General features: G+C 46.8%; 1 protein-coding gene and 1 pseudogene across 1 annotated transcript in view; one reads left to right on the forward strand and one right to left on the reverse strand.

Moving 5' to 3' along the window:
* Positions 1-22933, reverse strand: part of TGM5 (transglutaminase 5) — a 27734-nt gene extending 4801 nt beyond the window's left edge. The window contains exons 1-8 of the mRNA XM_025883758.2: positions 22609-22933; positions 22252-22497; positions 19138-19256; positions 16482-16610; positions 15716-15893; positions 3105-3243; positions 2374-2477; positions 2033-2272 (exon numbers count right to left, since the gene is read on the reverse strand). Coding sequence (XP_025739543.1) covers positions 2033-2272; positions 2374-2477; positions 3105-3243; positions 15716-15893; positions 16482-16610; positions 19138-19256; positions 22252-22497; positions 22609-22933 — 1480 coding nt within the window. The remainder of the gene's footprint in view (positions 1-2032; positions 2273-2373; positions 2478-3104; positions 3244-15715; positions 15894-16481; positions 16611-19137; positions 19257-22251; positions 22498-22608) is intronic.
* On the forward strand, positions 8090-9291 carry LOC112832955 (ADP-ribosylation factor-like protein 6-interacting protein 1 pseudogene; annotated as a pseudogene).
* Positions 22934-24022: the final 1089 nt, after the last annotated feature.

A 24022-nucleotide genomic window follows, 5' to 3' on the forward strand; every position in this document is an offset into this window, starting at 1 on the left:
AAGGAAGGAAGGAAGGGAGGGAAAGGAAAGGAAAAGAAAAAAAAAGGAAAAGCAAGTAAAAGAAAATTCAAGCAAGCTGAATTCCCAGAGAGGCCTGGCTTCGGTCCTGGGTGGTACTGTGGCAGGAATACTCACCCGTGCTTCCCTAATAATCCTAGCAGATGTGTTCACCTAGCACTCACTGTCCCCAGTGTCTGTCCCCACCCCTTCAGTCTGCCCCCACATCCTCCCCAGGCAGAGGCACTTTTTATCCCCTTGCTCTGGGGGTTATTCTAAGCCTGGTTCCAGGCAGAAGAGGAGCTCAAGGCATCTGCTTCAGCAAGAGTGTGCCCAGGGAGATGTGAATTAGATTTAGCTCGCCTGTGGTCTGTTCTACCCCCAGATCCTGTCAGGCTGAGTGGGAGGAGATCAAATACTGCCTGTCTGAGCAGCACCCTCAGGCCCACAGGAATATAGCTCCAAACCCCCCAAAATACAGTGGAACCCCGTGGACCTCTAGCAAATGCTGTCAATGCCTCCCCACATCCCCTTAGCGCTCTCCAGTTCAGTGCCCACATGCCCTACTTCCAAATTCTAGTACCTTCCACTCTGTTGAGGCTTTCTTCACTACCAGAGCTGCCTTAGCCTATGTGTGGAGCAGGCTGAAAGTGCTAGGGACTTGATACCCCAAGGAGAAGGCCTTGGGGTATCAAGTCAGTCAGTCAATCCCTGACTGACAGGAGTTGGTGGATAAATAGCCTAGCCCCCTTGCCTCTTAGGTAGGATAAATCTGTGGTGGTGTTCTACACTTGATACTGAATCCCTGATAGGGTTGCCAGATTTAGCAAATAAAAATACAGGGCCATTTAAATTGAGTTTCAGATTAACAACAAATAATTTGGGACATGGTTAGATGAAAGAATTACTCATCCTGTATTTTCCCTGGCAACCCCACTCACAGAGCTCCCCAGCAGGAGCTGAGCTCCAGCTGCCTGTGCTGCTAAGGGGCTTGACGAGGCACCCTGTGTTGGCTTCCTCCCCTCCCCTGTCTCACTTGCTCACTCTCCTTCCTTCCACTAGTTCCTGGATGGCCTCACAGATCAACCACTTGCACTTGAATCCTTGCCTCAGGACCTGTTCTGGGCACCCCACCAAGATAACCCCAGAGTGGATGGAGGTGAAGGGGATGACGAGCAGCATCCTGGGCTGTGTTCAATGCTTGCCTCTCACTGTGTAAAACCCCTTCCTAGGCTCAGATTCTGGAGCTTCTCTGTGGGTCCCAAAGGCCCACATAGACAAACCACAGATACCTACTCCCCAGCACTCCCAGCAACTGCTCAGCTACCTGCCACTCCCCTATTTTCCTGATCCACTCTTGCTCAGCTCCTGCCCCTCACTCAGCTTCTGGCCCTCATAGACCATATATTTTCACTTGGCTCCCTGGTGGTTGAACCTAGTGGTTGGTGTTTCTCAAATTTTGGGAATTAGTTCATGCCTGACTACTTTAGTTGCCTATTCACCCCTGCTGACTTGAGTAAGAAGCCCCTGCCAGGTCCCCACCTGCCCCCCTCAGACCAATCCTCTGCAGGGGGTAGGTGTTGGAGTAAACATTCGGCCTTATATTAGCCGTGGTGCTGGTTGGTGGTCTGGATTGTCCTCCAAATACTCAATAAAACAAAGTTAATTAGACGATATGTTAAATGAAATTCATTAAATTAACTAATAGGATGGGGTTTACTAAATCCCCTCCCATCTTGAGAAGGAGGCTAACTTTTCAGGAAGGCAGAGTGAAGGACTCACATACTATTGATGGGATGCCTGTCAGTGGCCCTATGGTCAATGTGAACATCTTGTGGAGGTTGCTCACTGGCCTGTGGGATGTGGGGTAGCAGTGGGCACAAGCAAGTGAGGCAGTGGGAACATCTCAGCTGGGACCTTAAAACTGAGGAGACAGTGGACCTGGGTTCTGTCCCTCAGATTCTGTCTGGTTCCCTTGCTGGCTGGGAGGATGTCCCCAGGACTTGTTCTCCGGCGGGGGCTGGCTCCGTCATACCTTCTATGTATTTGTAGTTCTCTGTGATGTCATCTCGCTCATCACTTTGAATGCTCTTGGTGCTGATAAAATTGCCAACCGTATTCGTGTCCCAGTGAATTTTCTGCTCCTTCCCTCCGTAGACAAGCCAGGACATGCAGTCAGCATTCACCATGGAGAAGGCAAAGGCTGTGTCATAGTTCAGCTCCACCTCTCCCTCTTTGATGGCTTTGACTGAGGCAGGGCCACAGCAGTAGAGGCCTGAGGAGAACAGAAGAGCCACGGTGGGCCGTTGCTGCGGGGTCAGGCAGGGGCAAGGGCAGTGTCTGTGGGAGTGTGTTCCGCCTTCCGGACAGTCTCACCGTTGCTCGTCTCCTGAGGTGTGGCATCCAGCACCTGCCAACCTCCATACCCAGGAGGGAGGTCCTTTCGGGCCATCCAGCATTCATTCCACACGTGGAAGTTCCTAAAGGAGAAGCCAGAGGAGTCAGTGTCAAATGAAGCTAAGGGAGAGCTTGTGGTGCTTGTGTTCTCTGCAGAGCAAGGCAGGGGACGGTGGGCAAATGGCCTGCTAAGTAGAAAGACAGATTTAGTGCACCCTAGGCCTTCAAACCTCTGTAGCAGCTCTTCCTCCTGTGTGAACCTTGACTTGCTCAGAAAATAGCTTTCTTCTGTGAATAGAGAGTGAAGCCTTCTAGAACTAACTGAAGTTAAAAATCTCTCCCTCACTCCCTCCAAAACATCCTCAAGGCCCTTTCCTGTGTGTGCTGCTGACTCACAGGGCCAGTCGTGGTGTGTCTGGAGGTGAGGCTTCAGGCCCGCCTGTGGCCAGAGCTACAGGCTGATATTAAATGAAGGAGATGACAAAGAGGGAAACCTCAGCCAGGGGGAAAAGCTCTTGGAATGTGAGGATCCTAAACTCAGAATCGGTTTTGTGTTCAGCTGCGTCTCAGCCTTTGAGTTGGGGATCCAGAGCCCTGGGACTGGTGAAAGGGAGGGGGGCACGAGGGGGCAGCACGCTTGTGGGCGCAGGCTGCCCCGCTCTCTGCTGAAGGGGTTTGCCCTGGAAGGAGACAGAGAGGTTGTCTCTCACCAGACACTGTCCTTCTTCTTATTCTCCAAGATCCTGCCCGTGTTGTCATAATACTCATCTATGATCAGGTTTCCATCTGTGTCGTGGCCAGAGTCAAAGTTGGTGATCACACGGGTGGGGATCCCCAGGCATCTCATCACTGCAGAAAGAGAAAAAAATCTCCTGTGGGCTGTGGATTCAGGAATCCTATGGATTCCCTGGGCCCAGGGAAACCATTCATTTGGCACTTGCAGGACCGGTCAGGAGCTGTCTGGGGCTATGGGTTGGTGATGTTGCCAGCCTCTCTCCCCACCTTCCTGAGCTCCTCTCTGGGGCTCATGGAAGAGACTCCGGGCAAAGGTTGGGCTTCTGGTTGCTCAGACAAGCAATGCCAAGGCCAAGCAAGTTGTGAGTTCTCCTGCCTGCAAGCTGCAGGGGACAGGCACACCTCCTTTGGCAAGACTCAGTGGCCTGACGCGGTCTCACTTCTCTCTTGGCCATGAATCTCCATCTTCAAGCCACATAGCTAGAATTTTGGCTCAGACCATCAAATTCTTAGACAAAGAGGTCTGTGGCTTGGACTCCCCCTTCTCCGTGGGTGTATTGTCTTGGAAACTTATCAAGGAAAGCATCACAAAGGAAGGCAGAAAAGGATGGAAACTGTAACAAAAGCTTAGAAATTGAGAGTTTGTACATGATAGAGAAATTCTAGAAAGGAGGTACACCCTTGCTTTTATTCCTGAGGAGGTATCTCTTCCCTTTGCCAGCCAACTTCTTTGCTTTGTCCCCTGCCATATTTCCCCCCTTCTGCACTCTTTACGTACAGCAGTATCCCCCAGCCCGTCCTACCACCAGTGCTCCGGGGACCCTCCCCCTTCACGTCCAGCATTGGCAGGTCACCCCACTCAATAATAATATAATAAAAATAATTCAATAATAATAATACCCACCAGGCATGTTGCTAAGTTATCCTCAGGACAACTCTACATGGAAGCTGCTGTTATTATCCTCATGTTAAAAGATTAAGAATCAGAGGCTAAGAAAAGTTGGCAACCTTGACCAAAGTCACACAGCTGGGAAGTTGCAGACCTATCACTCAAATCCTAATTTCACTCTTGAGCTCATACTCAATTCTGAGCCCACATCCCAGTATTATGCACACCGTTCAGCGCTCTAGTATTTTCACCTTATTAAACACATCAGGCATTTTCCTATGTGATCAAATATTGGCACAAATCCTCTCCAGGTCAGGGTGGGGACACATCTCTGGATACAGCTTGGAACGGAGCGGAGAGAAGCCCACAGGGGAACCTGGAGCTCTCTTGGAGTGGCAGGTCTGTGCAGGGCTAAGGAATGAGGGCAGGGAGTGAGGAGAGCTGACAAGTGAATTGTGGGTGGAGGTAACACAGGACAGCCTCAGAGGGGAGGGTGAAGTTTGGAAAAGCTGCCACTAAAGGAACATGAGACAGGAGTAAGGCAAGAGCATTCAGGTGACTCAGGAGCATTGTGCTGAACACATTTATGCTAAGATTACAGTCAGGAGGGTGGGTACCACTTATGATAATAAGAGAAGGCGTGCCAAGGAGGGTGGGCAGGGAGAGCAGGAGGCAAGCGTCCGAAATGCACCCTGACTGATGAATTCACAAATAGCCACTTGGAGTGTCAGTGGTGGTATCTGCTCCTACTCAACAAGGCTGGATGGACCTTTCCCACCTGAACACAGGTCATTATTTTCACAGCGCTCTGAAGTTCCCTAGTAGACATTGCACACAGCTTGTAATGATTTGTTTGCTAGTTGGCCCTCCTGTGTAATATTCATCTTTACCATTATACAGCCATTAACAACACAGAGCCAGACCTGTTTTGCAGAAATTCGGTGCCTCGTTGCTAGATGGGTGAATGAGTGTCTCATGAATCCTTTGCCCGTTGCGGTGATTTCTGACTTGACACACAGCACTATTGTAATGACTGCTATGCTTTGGGGATCAAGCTTGACTGTCAGTCGAGCATAAGCTTTGAGTGGTAATGGATTTGCCCTGATCCATTCCCACTCGTTCCTCTTCTTGGCTTGTGAGAGGCCTGGGTTGGGGAACAACAGCTTGTCCCAGTGAGGCCACGGTGGGGCTAGAATGGTTGTTTACATGGGGAGTGAGGCCTCCCTTAGCTTCCACATCACACGAAGGGAGCTTAACAGTGCTCCGATCTGCAGGAAATCATAAACATCTATTTTTCCTGGGCTCCTGCTCCCTCTGTCCTGCTTACTCTGTCCTCCCACAAAGAGCTCGTCCTGTCTCATGGACTCATCTCTCCCTGTGTGCCCACAACTCCTGAATTTGAATCTTGAGCCTGTATGGAGACCTTGCTGCTTCTAAACACATCCCCAGTTGCATTTATCTTCCTTGCCAGCCGACGACATCATCATCATCATAGTGCCGGGCACGGTGCCAAGCACTGCACAGGCATGATCTCATTAAACCATCTCCACGACCCTGGGGTTATCCCCACTTTAAAGAGGAGAAACCTGAAGCTTAGAGAGGTTGAGGTCACATGGCAGAGCCAGGGCAGGATTTAAGCCCACGTTTCTCTGATCTCAAAGCATCCCCATGCTTCTAGCGACAAGCCACACCACTGCTGCAACTTCGCTAGGCATCCCGGCAACACCTCATTCTCAGTGCACCGTTCTCTGTGAAGTTTTCACTGCCTACTTCATGCCGCACTGGCCTCCCTTCCCATGCTCTCACCTGTGCTGCATATTTTATCACTGGATGGAACTCTCTGTGATCTCCTGCATTTGTCTTATCTTGTCAGCCAGATCACAAATCCACCCAGAGTAGGACTCATAGAGGACATTTTTCTTGCATTTCTTTGTTTCCAGCACAATGCTGGGCACAGAATAGATGCTCATTAAATTTATGTTGACATGAGTTGTCTTTAACCTGTGGATAAGATTTCTGCAGACTATCAGTCTTAGTGAGTCACAGTTTGACCTGAGATTCAGATGACTCTTATGGTGATAATTTTGTGGGAGCTGAGTCCTTCGTAAAAGGGAGGTGTGTGTGTTTGTGTGTGCACACACATGCACGCATACTGACACAGTGATGCTTAGACAAAGGTGGACAAGATATCTGAATCGGGAAAGGGCTGCAGGGTTCCCAAGGTAGACACCACACACCACACTCCCAGCATGAATTACTATGCCTCTTCTCTCAACCATTCAGCACTCATTCAGTGATATGTGTCAAGCCCCTGAGATTAACCAGGCAATGGGTTAGATGCATACACAAAAATGAAAGACATTCCTGTCCTCAAAGAGCACAGCTCATTTTCGACTGGTGAGGGACATCATCCCAGTGGTGTATTAAAACATGGAGTCCGTCTCAGGACTGACTGCAAAGCTTCTCACCAGTTCTTTTGCCTCCCCTGCTCTCCTCCTACCTCTTCATGTGGAAATGTGGCTCCCATTTAGAAGAGAATTCAGTGGAAAGTTAGAGTTCCATTTGTTGAAATTTGTTTGGTTAGCTTTGCTGCCACACTTCCATGGTTTATACTGAAGAATACAGTCAAAGTTTCAGCTAATAGAGTTGAAGTGATGGCATTTAAATGTGGTGATATTTAGCATCTTTTAATTTCTCCCTGGACACATAAGCTTCCAAATGGTAAAAGTATCTTCTCCTCCTATGCCTTTAATTGTTCCTTAAACTCAGATGGTTATATTGTCTTGACTTTTCAGATATACCTTCACAAGGTCATATTAGAACTGTTCTTGATTGTCTGCAATGACAATGAATCTTAAAACTGCTCTAAAAAATAATGTCTACTATAGGGGCACCTGGATGCCTCAGTCGGGTAAGAGTCCAACTCTTGATTTCAATGTAGGATATGATATCAGAGATCGAGCCCCACATCAGGCACCACACTGAGCGTAGAGCCTGCTTAAGATTCTCTCTCTCTCTCTCTCCCTCTCTGTCCCTCTCCCTGCTCACACATTCTGTCTCTCTCAAAAAAAAAAAAAAAAGTCTACTTAAATTACCAGGCATGTAAAGAAGCAGAAAAATATGACTCATAACCAGGAAAAATGTCAATCAATAGAACTAGATCTAGAAATGACAGAGATGATAGAATTAACTGACAAGGACCTTAAAACAGCTATTTTAAATATTATAAATATGCTCAAGAGGAGGTAAAGGAAAACATGAACATAAGAAGTGAAATGGAAGATAGAAAGATGATCCCATGGAACTTCTAAAGATGAAAAATACAATATATAAAACAAAGAAATTTTGGACAAAATATTGCACTATAACAATATACTCTTTCTTCTGTAAGAGCACTTTCAGAGACAATGTCACATATTAAATACATCAAAATGTTTCCCTATCATGGGGGGAGGTGAATAGGAACAGGTTATAAGACAAAAGTGAGGAAAAACCAATTAGTTAATTAATTTTTTAAAAAGGGGCCTGAAGCAGACCAGTTATAAATATTATGAAATGAGGAATATGATTAATTTAACCCTAAACACTCCATGGAACAAAGGAAGGAAATAATGTAAAAAAGGTGATGGAGATGATGGGGAACTGAATTTTAGGGGATGACTAGAAACACTTTGTGAGTGAGACCCAGCAAGACCTCTGGAGTCCAAGAGGCTGAGATTAAAACAGTATCAGTATGACCAAATATAATAGCTAACATTTATGTAAAGCTGATCATGTGCCAGGTATTTTTCTAGGTGCCAGACATATATTAATCCACAACCTGGTAAGGGAACATTCCACACAATCCAAGATGTCTCATAAATCAATGGAGAATAATAGATTTGTGTTTGAGCCAAAGGTTGAGGCAAAATAATGCACAAGGACGTTGGCTGAGGTTCCTTTTGTGAGAGCTAAAGGCTCAGTAAAAACAATGAGAATAAGAATTGTATTCAAATGGGTTAGGGTCGCTGTGTGGGTCTCTGTGGAAAGCTTGTTTGGGGGCCGGTGTACGTCCGCTAAGGCAGCACCTCAGGGACGACGGCGGAGGGAGATAATCGGAGCACCAACCTGCTGGCTGCAGAGACTGCAAGTCTGGAAGAGCAGCTGCAAGGATGGGGAGAAGTGATGCTGATGGCTGATAAAGTCCTCAGATGGGAAAGAGCCTGGTTTCCACCTGCCGTCATGGGTGTGGTTTCTTTGGTGTTTCTGACTATCTACTATCTAGATCCATCTGTTCTGTCCGGTGTTTCCTGTTTTGTTATGTTTTTGTGCTTGGCTGACTACCTTGTTCCCATTCTAGCTCCTAGAATTTTTGGCTCCAATAAATGGACCACTGAGCAACAGCAAAGATTCCATGAAATTTGTAGCAATCTGGTAAAAACTCGACGCAGAGCTGTGGGCTGGTGGAAACGCCTCTTTACACTAAAGGAAGAAAAGCCTAAAATGTACTTCATGACCATGATCGTTTCTCTTGCTGCGGTTGCTTGGGTGGGACAGCAAGTCCACAACCTGCTGCTCACCTACCTGATAGTGACTTTCTTACTGTTGCTTCCTGGATTAAACCAGCATGGAATCATTTTGAAGTACATTGGAATGGCCAAAAGGGAGATAAATAAGCTCCTCAAACAAAAAGAAAAGAAAAATGAATAATGCATCTGCTTTATTCAGTGTAATGAATGGCATATACATTGTCCTTGGGAACAGTTTCTGTTATGCTGTCTGGATACTAAAATGTTACAGAAGTAGCTCTTTGCTCTCCCTCTTTTGCCCTTAGTGCACAGAAATTCAGACTTGCCAAGTAAGGCTTTATGCATAGTGTCTTCATGTGAAGTGTAGCTGGATGCATTCTCATCAGTTGGCCTATATGGACAACTCATTCGTGAGTACGACTTGTTTTGATTTTTCTCCACCCAGGTTAATTGCATTCTTACTTTTAGGCAACTTCCTTTAAAATAATATAGTGGTGAACTTCACCTTTTAGTACAGTTAACTGTGACTTTGGATAATTAATTGTTCCAGTTGATCTTTGCTTTAGCTAGATACAAGTTAGTGGTCTGTGGCTACAGGAAGCTGGTTCTACTGTCTGCTTCCACAGTCTGCTTAAACTGCCTGGCTTCATGAATACAGAGACCAAGTTGACCACTTCCAATGAAGAGACCAATTAAGATTCATTCCTCATGCTGTTTCTATACAATGGGAGAAGAATCCTCTGGAATAAAATGAAACCAATTCCATGCCCTAGTATGTACTGGTTTCTGCCTTGTGAAAAACTTAGTAATTTGTAAGAAACATTGATCTTTCCTCCCAAATGGGGAATATGACAGGCTTTGAGCTCGTCTCTCATTGCTCTTAGACTTCAAGTTAGTAGATCCTTAGAGGCTTTTTAACAGCAGGCTTCCAGAAGTTTGTGTTTAGGATTTTTCGCATATTTTTAATTTCAGGTTTTCAGCCGACTGAAACTAAAGTACATAATAGGCTAAGACTCAGGTCTATGACCTTCACTCCAACACCAGCCAATAAAGGACAGAAGTCTTCCTATACTTAGTCAAGAGTCATTTCAGTAGAAAATAATCTTAGCCTACTAATTTTTCGAGACCAGACTAAGCCTTTGAAGGTAAGCCTCAAGATTCTTATTTGAAGGTAATTGCTGGCTGCTTTGGCCCCCAGAGATTTGGCACAGGAGGTGGTGTTTATGCTGGCATCTGACTTTTTTCCTAGATCTCTCTCTCTGAAGAGTGCAAGGGCTGCTGGGGAGAGCAGACTTTTGGCGACGATAGGTGGCCTCTGGTCTACAGAGATTTTGTAACTGCTTGGAAAGTGTCTTAGAATCATTCTCTCTGAAAATATTTGCAAATGACAGATCAGATAAAGGGCTAGTATCCAAAATCTATAAAGAACTTATCCAACTCAACACCCAAAGAACAAATAATCCAATCAAGAAATGGGCAGAAGACATGAACAGACATTTTTCCATAGAAGACATCCAAATGGCCAACAGACACATGAAAAAGTGCTCAACATCGCTCGGCATCAGGGAAATCCAAATCAAAACCTCAATGAGATACCACCTCACACCCGTCAGAATGGCTAAAATCAACAAGTCAGGGAACGACAGATGTTGGCGGGGATGTGGAGAAAGGGGAACCCTCCTACACTTGGTGGGAATGCAAGCTGGTGCAACCACTCTGGAAAACTGTATGGAGGTTCCTCAAACAGTTGAAATTAGAGCTACCATTCGATCCAGCAATTGCACTACTGGGTATTTACCCCAAAGATACAAATGTAGGGACCCGAAGGGGTACGTGCACCCCAATGTTTATAGCAGCAATGTCCACAATAGCGAAACTGTGGAAAGAGCCAAGATGTCCATCGACAGATGAATGGATAAAGAAGATGTGGTATATATACACAATGGAATATTATGCAGCCATCAAAAGGAATGAGATCTTGCCATTTGCAACGACATGGATGGAACTGGAGGGTGTTATGCTGAGTGAAATAAGTCAATCAGAGAAAGACATGTATCATATGACCTCACTGATATGAGGAATTCTTAATATCAGGAACAAACTGAGGGTTGCTGGAGTGGTCGGGGGTGGGAGGGATGGGGTGGCTGGGTGATAGACATTGGGGAGGGTATGTGCTACGGTGAGCGCTGTGAATTGTGTAAGACTGTTGAATCACAGATCTGTACTTCTGAAACAAATAATGCAACATATTTTAAGAAAAAAGAAAAAGAAGAAGATAGCAGGAGAGGAAGAATGAAGGGGAGTAAGTCAGAGGGGGAGACGAACCAGGAGAGATGATGGACTCTGAAAAACAAACTGAGGTTTCTAGAGGGGAGGAGGGTAGGGGGATGGGTTAGCCTGGTGATGGGTATTAAAGAGGGCACATTCTGCATGGAGCACTGGGTGTTATGAACAAACAATGAATCATGGAACACTACACCAAAACAAATGATGTAATATATGGTGATTAACATAACAATAAAAAATTTAAAAAAAAAGAATCATTCTCCCTCTCAGTAGCTAGAAATTTAGAATAGCTGAAACCTGTAGGCATGAACCTCTGAGGGCCGAGAATGTGACATTTGGGAACAGTTCTTAAACTCTGATTAACTAGCTGTAATATAGTTTTGTGAATTTACTGCACTGATGCTGGACCTTGTGGTATATCTGTCCCTAATAAGTGTTTTCTCCCCTTCAATATTACTGTTAACAGTGGCACCCATTGTAGCATATGTTTGATTTTTTTTTAATGTTTCCTATGAAAACTACAAACTACCTTAATTTTTACATGTGTTTCCTCATTGTAGATAAGCCTATCTTGTTATCTGGATTTTTTTGTGTATATGTGTTCTACCAATTAACTCTTTGCAGTTTTAATCTTGTATTATTTCTTCTACTTTGTTTTGTGTAAAAGGGGGAAAATAAAAAAGCTGGAATCCCCCCCAAAAAAAGAGTTGTATTCAAATGAAGATAATGAGGTACTTTATAGAGGCCACTACACAACTGAGTGAGAGACAGTCTTAGATAGGCATCTAGCCCAGGTGTGTTCAAAAAAGTTTTAAGCAGAGGATCATTGCGAGGCAAGGCATAAGAGGGGATCCAATATACAAAAGATATACACATGGGGTAGTTTTGGGTGAAGGGAGGAGGGCCCAGGCCCGAGCAACACAGCCTCCTCATTTCCCACCACCCTTCCCACCATGGCTCCTGGGCCCAGGTGCTACAGAGGAGGGGATCATGCCCCATAGACCTGCTCACAGTAAACGTTCATGTCTTTCAAGTCATTGCTGCCCCCGTCCCCACCCCATGCAGCTGTGGGCAGGAACAGACCAGGCACCTTCCTAGGATGTCTGACTTTAAAACAAAAACAAAACCCCAACTTTATTGAGCTATAATTCACATACCATAAAATTCACCCTTGTAAAGTGTACAATTAAGGAGTTCCGGTCCAAGATGGCGATGTAGGAAGACCCTGAACTCAGCTCCTCCAGACATGCCAAATCTACACCTATTTATAGAGCAATTCCTCTGAAGAAGAACTGAGGGCTGACTGAGCAGCTTCTGCACAACAAAAGATAGACCACATGGAGAGTGGCAAGAGAGAGGGAGACATGGTGATGAAGTTAACACCCACCCCAGCTCTGGGAACCGCAGTGAGGAGGGATAGTACTGGGGCACTGTGAGTTAGTCCGCCCTGGGACACGGAAAAAAAAGTGCAGTTTAAAAGGGCAAAGAGAACATAATAAAAATAAATACATAAATAAAAGGGCAAGGAGAGTGTAAAGGAACCAGCCTTAGAACCGTGACAAATGGCCAGTGGAGGGGGGGGACCTGCTGGAACTCTCTCCAGGTTCCCGGTCACAGGGAGTGGATGGCCAGAACAGGAAAAGCCTGATGACTAAGAGCTGTGGGTGGCCAGCCCAGCCAGAGATTTGTCTGAAATTCCCAAAATAACAGCCAACTAAATGAATGTCAAAGAAAAAGCCCGTTCAAAAATTATAAGTGTATCTTTGATGCATGCAAATTTTCCTTTTGGTGATTTTTCTCGAGGAAGTTGAAGTTAATATGTTGATGTTTAAAAAGGCCGTTCTGAACAGAGGCAGTGCTGCAGAGGGGAGAATGCATTTCTGAGTCAGACAAGAGTCACTTGGTCACTTCAAGCCTCAGTTTTCTCATCTGTAAGATGATGGTAATGATATCTACTTTGCAGGTGGTCATGAGTGAAAGTGCCCAGCATGTGCCTGAAGCCCAGAGGATGCTGGGTAAATGGCAGCTGCTGGTGAGGTTTATCCGTCAGTACAGCCTAGTGTTCACAGCCTGCCACACCTGGGACTGGCCCTGCTGCTCAGTTTCCTCGTCTGCAAAGTGAAGTTGATGATGATAGACCCTACTTCCCAAGGTCATTTGGGGGGATCAAACGAGGTGACCCTAGCTGTACTTACTAAACATTCACTGTAAGCCAGAAACTATTTATTCTTAGCCCTCTCCATATATGAATTCCCTCAATACTTCCAATAACCCTACGAGGTAGGTACTATTACTTCCTCCATTATAAGTCTGGGGCACAAGCTAAGTGACTTGCCCAAGGCTATTCAGCCAACTGATGGTAGGGCTGGCGCTTGAACCCAAGCAGCCTACCTCCAGAGTCCACATGCCTCACCATTGTTCTAGGTTGTCAAGAGTTTAGCCCAGTGCCTGGCACAAAAGAGGTCCCCAGTAAATGACAGCTATTGTGAGTGTGTGCTTTGACAGCTATATGGAGCTGAGGAATTTGATAATAAATAAATGTGCTTTGACAGCTATATGGAGCTAAGGAATTTGATAAATCCTTAACTTTTAGTGGAGGAAAAAGGCTGGGTCTTTCCCGTCTTTGTATCCAAGAGTACTTAAAAGCACACTGCCTAGCGAGAATAAAGACTCAATAAGTGTGGCTGGATGAATAAATGAGTTTTTCAAACAGATATATTTATTAATATACACAATGCTGGCCCTTTTGGGGAAGGCTGCTGCTGCCTGAGCTACAGGTGGATCAAGCCACATTTGACCCACTTTGCCCAACCCTTTGCTTCCCAGGTCACTAAGGGGCCATGATTCTCAAAAACATTTTAATTGGCCTGCTCTCCTTGCATAATCTCCATTCACTGGCTGCACCCCTCTCATCATCCAGTTCCAGACAACCACACCCAAAACCCTGGTCCTCTCCCTCTCCACACACACACCCAGCCCATTAGTTTCTAGGTTTTTCCATGCAGAGGAAAGTTCCCTCTCTATCATGCACAAGAATGATCCATTCTCTGCCTGCCAGTCCTGTGCCTGCTCCCTGGATGACTCAGACATCCCAGTTCACCCATGTCTCTGTGGCTCTGAACATCAAAGCTCTTGAATTCCTGGTTTCCTATCCCTGGGCAGTCAAAGCCTCCAAATCAAGGCGAGGCTCTGCAGCTGCAGAGGAGGAAGAGCTCAGGACTTCTTCCTCATCAACCCATGTGAAGTCATTCTCTGGGGGTGTTGACAGAAACCTCCATGTACCCTTGGCCAGGGGCCTGGTGCTCACTCCTCAGCAGCTGGAGCGGGGGAGGTCCCTAGGCTTCCTCCAAGAGCCCAGAGATGGGCTTAGCACACATGTGCACACAGACTGCACCAGGTTTTGCCATACAGGGAATTTTGGTGTTGTTGTTGTTTTTCAAGATTGATTCATTTATTTCAGAGAGAGACAGAACACAGTGGGGAGGGGCAGAGGGAGAGGGAGAGGGAGAGAGAGACTCTTAAGCAGACTCCACACTGAGCACAGAGCCTGACGTGGGGCTCAATCCCATGACCCTGAGATCACGACCTGACCCAAAACCAAGAGTTAGATGCTTAACCAACTGCGCCACCCAGGTGCCCCTGTCATATAGGGACTTTCTACATGAAAGGCTGAGCCTGCAATAAACACTAAGCTGGCCTCCATGGGGTGGACTAGAGAGTCCTGTGAGCAAAAGTTGTTATTTGGCCTCTTTCCCCAGCTAACAAGAATAAGAATTTCCTGACTGTGACCCAAGTCAAGTATACACATATGCATGCCTAGAGGCTGAGAGCTGGCTTAGGCATGGGGGGCAGGGTGAGGGTCAGGACCAGTAGCAAGCTGGGCCCCAGGTGAGGCAGAAGGCTTCCTCCTGCCATCTCTAACGTGTGACTCATTTCCAGGTGTCAGTTTTCTCAAGATTCACCACTCCCCCCCTTTCTTCTGCTTGCCTTCTTGCCACCTACAAATCAACTTCCATCTGCTTTCTTTCTCCCATACATATTTTTTAATTGATTTTATTTTTTAACTTTCAAAAAGATTTATTTATTTATTTATTTATTTATTTATTTATTTGAGAGAGAGAGAGAACGAGCGCAGGAGCCCAAGCGAAGGTGGGGCCACATGGAGGTTGGTGGCAGAAGGAGGGGGAGAGAATCTCAAGCAGACTCCCTGCTGAGCACAGAGCCCATCTCTCAGGGCTCAGTCTCACGACCCCAGGATCATGACCTGAGCTGGAATCAAGAGTCAGATGCTTGATTGACTGAGCCACCCAGGCACCCCCACCCCCCATACATTTTTTTTAGCTTTTCTTCTACTAGTGTAGCATCTACTCCCTATCTGAAAAAACTGATCTCCCATTTTCCTCCGTCACCTATCTCCCTTTCCTGAGTCAGGCCTCTAGACCTGCTGAACATGACACAACTCCATATTCAAAGTCATTTTACTTCAACCGCCATCTTGCTCTGACCCCATGGCCCACACCACCACGGTGAAGCACATTTCCCTTCCATGTCAAGACCACTCTCCAGGCTCAGAAAGGTCACTAATCAGTTTGTAAGTTTTCTAATTAGTTGGTCTTTCATCTCATTCCCGTCTTGGACCAGACAGTTTCTAGCCAGGCTCTTAGGTTGTCCAAAATCAAAGGAAGAACAGGGAAGGGTACAATTTCTACCTCAGAACCATCCTCTAAGATAAGCCCAGACACATGAAGCCTGGAGCCAGTAATGAGGCAGTTTTACAGAAAGGGCTTCCTTCGAAACCTTCCCTGGTGGGACCTGGGCAGGCCTGGGACGAGAGTGGTTCAGAGGGCTATGACATGAGCCAGTACACTTTGGTTCTCTCCATGGGGCCCTTTCCACTCCCTACCTGTGCACATGATGGCAGCAAAGACCCAGCACTGCCCGTAGCGCACCGGCTGGCAGCCTGTGGCATGCCACTGTTTCAGGATGGCCACACTGCCCGTCCACTCCGCAGGGTTGATGCCGTCTAAGTAATTCTCACTCCAGTTTCCATTGAGCACCCCGTTGTCATCGTTGCTGTTGATCTGAAGAGAAACCATATGTAGATGCATTAGAAGTGTCCTTTTCCTCAGCAAGATGTGATGTGTGGGCTGCCTCCCAAGGTCTGTGGGCCTGAGACACAACGGACTCTTTGATCTCATTTCACGTGGGAATTTCCAGACCTGCTAGGGAAGGGGTCGGGGTGGGAAGTCGGCCGTTCTGACTTGTCTCCACTGTTAATTAATTTATTATTCTATTTCTACCTACCCCATGCAATGCTAGAGCTCGGCTCTGTGAGCTCTTAAAAATACTTCAGAGCAAAGGAAATTTCGAAAAGACAAGATCATTTCCCAAACCAGAGCTACACTCAGCCTTCCCTAAAACGTGCAATTTGGAATTAATTGAGGTGATGGCCCCCACCCAGCGAATTCAGAGCTCAGCTGAGAAAACCTGTTACCTAGATTTTTTCCCCAGTCACAGCCAAATTGGCCTTGCCAGAGGGCCCCTGCTCTTGACTCTTCATCCCTCCCATTGCAGGGGGCCACTGTGAGTCCGCACCCCCACCCCACACATGGCTTCCTTCCTCCCTCCCTGGACACACCTTGGGTGGGCAGAGCCAGAGCCCAGCTCACCATGGCACACACCACCCTGCTGATGTAGATGGGGCTTCCCCGCAGGGCACAGTCTGTGGCTGGGTCGATCTGGAAGTTCAGGCTCTTGTCTAGCAGCTCCAGGCAGATGTCTATGATAGTCTCTTCAAACTACAAGGGGGGGGATGCAGAGAGGCAGAACGCCCATGATTGGCACATGTAGATATGGAAAGAAATTCATGACCTACGCCACACTGCTCTCCAATAGAGTGTGTTTGTGGAATGCAAACCCATTTGGAAGGTAACTGTGTCCAGTAGCCCGGACACGAACTGCCTCCTGAGCAGGTGCAGGGTCTCAGTGCTCTGTGGTTACAACCCACCCAGTATGCATATCCTACAAATCAAGTCCCTGGAGTTTTTTCCAATAATCTGACTGGTTAAAAAGTCTCTTTCTCCCTCTTCGCCTTTAATGCTCACACTCCTGGAACCCATGGGATGTTCTTGCTAACACTGTGTTGCCTCATCTTCTGCCTCCAGCTGCTGACCCAGCTCATCATTGGCAACTACTGCTCAGGTGCTGGTGCCAGCTTGCCTTGGCACCTGTGACTCGGGCTCTAGAATGACTAATAGCATGTGAGGTATGGAAACTTCCCACCCAAGGCAGGCTGACTTGTCCTTCGGGCTTGGCATGCGTGCCATTTTATCTGAGGCTTTCCCTGAACCCAAGCCTGGTTTAGCGTCAGGTATGATGGAGCCAAGTTCTGTCTTCCTTGCCTAAGCATATGCTGTGTTTCTCTCCAGCTGTTCTTGTAACTCTATGCCCCAGACCTGGCACAGTACCCAGCACATAGTAGGGACTCCATTCATTCAACTCCAAGGTTGAATGAGAGTAAATGAATGCAGTTATTCCCATGTAATATTCCCATATTGTAATATCCTGGACAATAAGCAAGATTAGGAGGCCTCTCTGACCCATCTTCCCCAGGGGACAGTTTCATCAGTTCACTTCTCTGCTTTGAAATGTTCAAAGGCCCCTAGGCCTTCAGAATCAAAGCTCTAACCTCCTCTATAAGTCACATAATACCCTCCCTGATCTGGCCCCCTTCTACTTCTCCAGCCTCATGTCTCAGTACCTCCTGCTTCAACATTTTGCTCCAGCAACACCAGATTCCTTGTAACCCTTGCAGCAGACCAAACTGTTTCTCACCTTTGTGTTTTGGTTCACGCTTCCCTCTGCCTGTGATATTTTCCCCACTTGCCTTCACTTGGCTAACTCAGTTTAAGCACCTCCCTTCCTAGGAAGCTTCCCTGACAGCTCCATGCCCAACCATGTGCTCCTCCTCCAGGCTCCCAGAGCATCCTGTGCTCATCTCAGTCTTTGCCAATTCCTACTGCATGGTAAGTGAACTGCTTATGTGCCTGAGTCTCCACTACACTGTGAGCTCAGGGACCGTATTTAATTCACTTTCACATCCCTAGCACCTAGCACCCTGCCTGGCACTCAACAGGCATTCAATGTAAGTCCACTGAATGAGAGGGAAGGCGAAAGGGAGGGATCCATGGCTCAGAAAGAAGCAGTTGCTCACTTCTGTTGTTCACAGATGATGGTAAGCTCCTGTCTCCAGGGGCTCTCCAGATCCTCATTTGTCCATGCTGAGTGAGGAGCTGGGGAGGTCAGTTGGGGCTCGTTGAAGTTGCCAGGTCTCATCTTGCCTATGGCCACGTGGGGGGCCTAGGCTGTGTGACTGAGGCCACATGTGTTAGAGTTCTATTTGGGCAAATCCAGGAGAGGAACCCATATCAAATGGACACAAGACTCCACAACGGACCCCAGGATTTCCCAGCCAGTAGCCATCTGGCAGCTGGGGCTGGTCTTCTCCCGGCAACAGTGTTGAGAGACACCGCTCTTCCCTTCCCTGGCGTAGTGCTGGACTTCCTGGAGCACCTGCTGAAGGCTGAGCTTTATGTGGGAGGCAGGCTTTCATTAAGGCAAGAGTTGCAAAGCATTGTGATGAACACGATGCTATTTTTACAAATAAAATAATGTTTTAGAATATGCACAGTAAAGAAAATGTAGAGAAACATACACCACGCTGGTGAAAGTGCTTAGCATGGCCTTCATACTCTAAGTACCTATTTTTGCAATGTTTCCTTGTAAAGTTTTAAAATAGCCATGTATTAGTTTTATAATGAAAAAGATATCTGATCAAAACCAACAAAGAGGCAATGGTAACCGGGAGGGAAATGCACCGCTGCTCGCCAGCCCTGCTTCTGGCTGAGATGTTCAGGGACAAGTTTCCTCAGTGTGACAGAACTGATCCTAGGGTCCGTGGCCTGGGCGATGAGGATGAAGTGAGAGAGGCAAAGGGGGACCTACTGGAAACAATTCAACAAACAAAAACCAGGCACCATCATGGCCATCATCACCCTTGTCCCTTCATCCTCATCATCATGCTCAACGGAATTCCAGGGTGGTTGTCTTTAGCTGCTCTTCCCCCTTAGATCCTGATTCCAAACAAGACATGATCAGCAAAGAACGCCTTCCAGCCGTCTATGACTGTTCCTCTGGCTCCCAGATGTCATCTCACACCTTACTGTTCCCGTCTGTCAGTTCTGGGTGGACCCTGCATGAGGAGAATCCTCCCACCCTGCTCCTGCTCCCCTCTTCCCACGAGCCAAGAGTAGGGCTGAGACTCACCTGTCCATAGTTCCAGGGGCATGGGCGGATCCAGTTCTTGTTCCCTTGGTAAATGAAGCCGTAATCATTCACGACATATTCCTGCCTCTGGGGCTCACTGTCCAAGTAGACAGAATCCTCTAGGAATCAAAGTGGGAGGACACAAAGCAGAGAAGTCATTTTGCCCTTCCCACCCCATTCCCATCCCCAGAAGTCAAAGTCCCATGGAAACTAAGCTCTGGGGGCACCTGGGTGGCTCAACTGGTTAAGCGTCTGCCTTTGGCTCAGGTCATGATCTCAGGGTCCTGGGATCGAGCCCTGCTCTGGGCTCTGGGCTCCAGGCTCTGGCTTCAGTGGGGAGTCTGCTTATCCCTCTCCCTCTGCCCCTACCCACACTCGTGCTCTCTTTGTCTCTCAAATAAGTAAATAAAATCTTAAAAAAAAAAAAAAAAGAGCTCTGGGGAGGGCATTGGATGACACCAACAGAGGCAGAAGGCGGCTGGTTCTTGGGGAGACCAACCTTCTATAATCCCTCAACACTAGCCACAGGTTCAATACAAACATGAAGTTGAATAGCAAAAATTTACCTTTGGTGGAATTTCTTGGTTTGCAAAGCACATTTACATCCTGACCCCGTTCAAGACTGAGGGAACAGGCTCGAAGTGATAACTTGTCCAAATCACATGTAAGTACAGAGTGAAATTTGAACACAAAGTCCGTATGATACCATATTCCATGATCTTTCTGCTACACTCAACTAATCCCGATTGGAAAAGAGCAAACCAGAATTTCGGGGTCGACATTAACCTCCTCATTCTTTTTGTAGGAATTTAATCTAAAGACGGTATTTAGGAAGTACACAGAGATTTGGATGCTAAGCTGTTTATCTGAGTGCTGTTTATAACACTGAAAAGCTGGAAACAACCTAAATGCCTGGTTCTTGGGAGCTGGTTAAATAACCATAATTCTGTACACTATTAATATAAGATTACAAAATATATATAGGCATTGAAATCTACACGTGATATATTAAGTTTAAATGGGTTACATAATAATGTTACAGCATAAATTGATGTTTGTTAAAAACATATTTGTGCAGAGGATTTTGAAGGCTATTCTAAAAGGTGTTAATAGTAATTTTTTTCCCTTTTTGCCTATTGGTATTCTCTAGATTTTCTGGAATGAACATGTATTACTTTCATGATATAAAAAATTCTCTTTTTAAAACTGAGAATGAACAAAGGCCATGGGAGCAGGTGTCCCCTTTGCAGGTCCTGGAACAGTCTGGAAGTCCTGCCAAACACTTGGGTAAAAGTATTCTCCTCGCTTCCTCAGACTTAGCCTGCATGAACATCAGTGGAGGAGGACCCCTGGGAGATGTGCATTTTATTGAGGTCTTGCACCAGTGTGGTGAGACCTGAGGGTTCACGGTTGAGACCACACACATCCCTCCTCACAGCAGGGGCTAGCAGTGGCCAGAGCTCCAGGGTGGGGCTCCCCAGCCAGTATCTTGGCCATGCTGATGGGGTAGCCACTGATCCTGACTTCAGCCCCTACGGCTCCCTACTCTCATACTGAGTCTCCCCAGGACCTGGATGGGGCACAGCTACAAAAAAGAAGTCCCCATAGATACCACTTTCCTCCTCAGAGTTCAGGGGAGGCCTCAGTACAGTCTGAAACTCACAGTCTTGGAGGCCAGGAGAGGGTGTGTGTAAGAGAGGGAGAGATAGAGAGAGACAGACAACTGTCCTCCTTGACCAGTGGCAGGGCCTTTTCACATGGCTAATGGATGAGAGCTCTGGGCCACTCATTGATACTTGCTGTGGGTGGTGGGAGGTGGTTGGAGATGCTAGATCCCATTCAGGTTCTGGTACGACTCACCTGGCCCCCTCAGGATAAGGTTGGGGGAGCAGGTAGATAAGAGGGAGGAAGAGGAAGGGACATCCTCGAGCTAGAAGTAAGACTGTTAAGTCTGGCCTCTGCCCAAAAGCCCACCAGCCACATTCTCTACTCTCAACTCTTCCTGTCTTTCTTCCCACTCTTTCCTCTTGGCTTGTCCTTCATTCTGCCCACAACATGTCTGTATGTCTGTATAACTATTCTGCCCCCAGGTAGATTTAGATGACAGGGATTGTGGGACAGGTAGTGCTGGGCTATTCCCTGTAGCTTTCTTTGTCTAAGACAAAAACTGGAAACAGCCAAAATACCCACAAATAGGAGACTAGTTAAAAACATTTGGTGCATCCAAACAGTGGAGTAATTGTAGCCATTAAAAAGAACATATTAATAGGAAAATACATTCAAAATTGAATTATTGAATGAAAAAAGCAAGTTAAGGCATGCTATGTACTATATAATCCCATTTGTGGAATGAATATATAATCACACACATACACATATGTGTATAAATACGTATTTATTTAAGCATAGAACATTTTTGTAAGGCTGCACAAGAAAATGTGAATAGGATTTTCCTCTGGAAGATGGAAGTTGGAGATTGTGATAAGGTTTTACTTGTCACCTTATACTTTCCTCCCTGCCTCCCTCCCTTCCTTCCCTCCTTCCTTCTTTTCTTCTTTCCTTCATTCTTCTTTCTTTCCCTTTACTTCATTCCACATTCAATGCAATGCGCTTATTACTCTTATAATGAAAAAAAAAACTAAATTAACTTAAACATGTATGGTGGGGCGCCTGGGTGGCTCAGTTGGTTAAGTGTTGGCAGAGTCCTGGGATCAAGCCCCGCCTGGGGCTCCCTGCTCAGTGGGGAGTCTGCTTCTCCCTCTACGCACCCTCCTCGTGCTCTCTCTTGCTTGCTCTCTCTCTCTCCAAATAAACAAATAAAATCTCTTTAAAAATGTATGGTAAATGTAGATGTTAATAGTGGTCAAATTTAATTATAATAGTTTTCTTTTTAAGTAAAGATGACTTGCTCATGTTTTTAAAATTCTAAATAAGTAAATAAATAGCAACTTCTCCCTGCCCTGTTTGTTGGTTCTTGGGAGTAGATGCTGAGTGCATGCAGGTGGGAGGTTTCTGGTAGCCAGGAAATAGGGATCTAGAAATCCTTGAGCCTGGCTCTCTGTGGCATTGACAAAGGGGCAGAGACAAGAGACTCCCACAGGCACTCCGCCTTACCTGGGCACCAGGGATTGAAGAGCAGGATGAATTCCCCAAGCTGGTAGGCTTTGACAGATCCCTGGAAAGAGTCAATATGAACTTTCAAGAGATACCGACCCACAGCTGCCACAGGAGGGGCGCACAAGATCACCTCCAGGGAGCTGGCCCTGTTGGTCTCCAGTGAGACAATCCACGAGCTGGGGCCATGATGACCTGTCAGGCTGAACAGGGCTCGAGTCCCGTTGGACAGGTCTGGTAGGGGTCCTGGGAGGGAAGCAGAACAGAGGCTCTCTGCAGTAACTTCTCAACCCTCCAGAATCTCCCTAAATACACCACACACACACACACACACACACAACCCTCAAGGGTCCTCACCAGTCTCAGCCACGAAGATGATATTGTCCAGGCCTGGCTGGAAGCCCCGGTTCCTGAAGTACAGAGTGATGTTGAAGGCCTGGCCCCTGCGGACCAGGAGGCGGTCAGAGCTGATCTCATCTGTGTGGTGCTGCACGTTGTTCCATGCGCTCTGGAAGTCTGTGAGGGCTACCTCCAGCCCTGCAACAGGGACCCAGGGGCATATGAAAGAGCAGGGTTGTGGAGCCTTGCCCAATCCTGCCCACCACTTATTAGCTGTACAAACTTGAGAAAGAAACTTAACCTCTTGGAGCCTTAGTTTCCAAGTCAGTAAAACAGAATCCATGATACCAGCCTTACACAGTTGGTATGAGGATTAAATGAGGATCCATGCATGCAAGTGCCTCTTTCTTACTTCCTTCTTCCCTCCCTTCCTCGCTTCCAGGACCCTCTGTCCCCATCTTGCTTACACCCTCCTCCTGGAGATGCATGGTTTTCTGCCTCTGTCCAACCCCTTTTGTAGTCCTGGCTAAGTGTGATCACTCCCTTCAGCCTAGCGTGTCTCCAGATTCACCCCAGAATCCAGTTTTTGGACTCAAGTTAACAGTTTCACTTGCCCCCATACCAGCCTCCACATCTAGATCTGGTAGTTAGTACTACGCTTCCAGCAATTTGCTGACTCTCTGACCACCACTAATGCCATGTGCCTAATGCTCTGGGATCTGGGATGCTGAGGACAGTCAAAGAAAGGTGCACTGGCGGGGGCACCTGGGTTGCTCAGCCAGTTAAGCGTCCAACTCTTGATTTCAGCTCAGATCATGATCTCAGGGTTGTGAGATTGAGCCCCGAGTAGGGCTCCACACTCAGCGGGCAGTCTGCTTGGGTTTCCTTTTCTTTCCTTCTCCCTCTGCCCCTCCCCCTCCTCAAATAAAAATAAATCTTAAAAAAAGAAGAAGAAGAAGAAGAAGAAGGCCCACTCCCCACCTTCTGGAGCTTCTAATAAAATACAGATTGATCTCACTGTTCTCTAAGCTGTCTTCTCCAAAAGGGCTCCATTTCTGACTCCTCCATGTTTGACCATGGTCTTACAGTGGTCCCCAGACACCTGGCCTCACAAGCTTTAAAGCACAATTGGCTCACCTATCTCCTTAGTCTTTATCCATTCATGTGTGGACAAGTCCCTTTACCTCATTAAAATATCTCTGGTGTCCACCTGTCCCTTTCCACATTTACACAATTCTGACCTCCTCACTTCATATCTAGTGACCATAACAGCCTCCATCAGGTCTCCTGCTTCCTATACCACCCCCTCCTAACACATCACCAGATTATCTTTCCTCAAGACAAATTGATCATGACATCGTTTTGCTTTAAAAGTTCTGAGATACCCCACAGCCCACCATACAAAAGGCACACTCCTTAACCTGACATTTAT

The sequence above is a fragment of the Callorhinus ursinus genome, unplaced genomic scaffold, assembly GCF_003265705.2.
Source record: "Callorhinus ursinus isolate GAN/ISIS: 27379988/994484 unplaced genomic scaffold, GSC_fseal_2.0 scaffold25, whole genome shotgun sequence".
NCBI classification, from domain to species: Eukaryota; Metazoa; Chordata; class Mammalia; order Carnivora; family Otariidae; genus Callorhinus; species Callorhinus ursinus.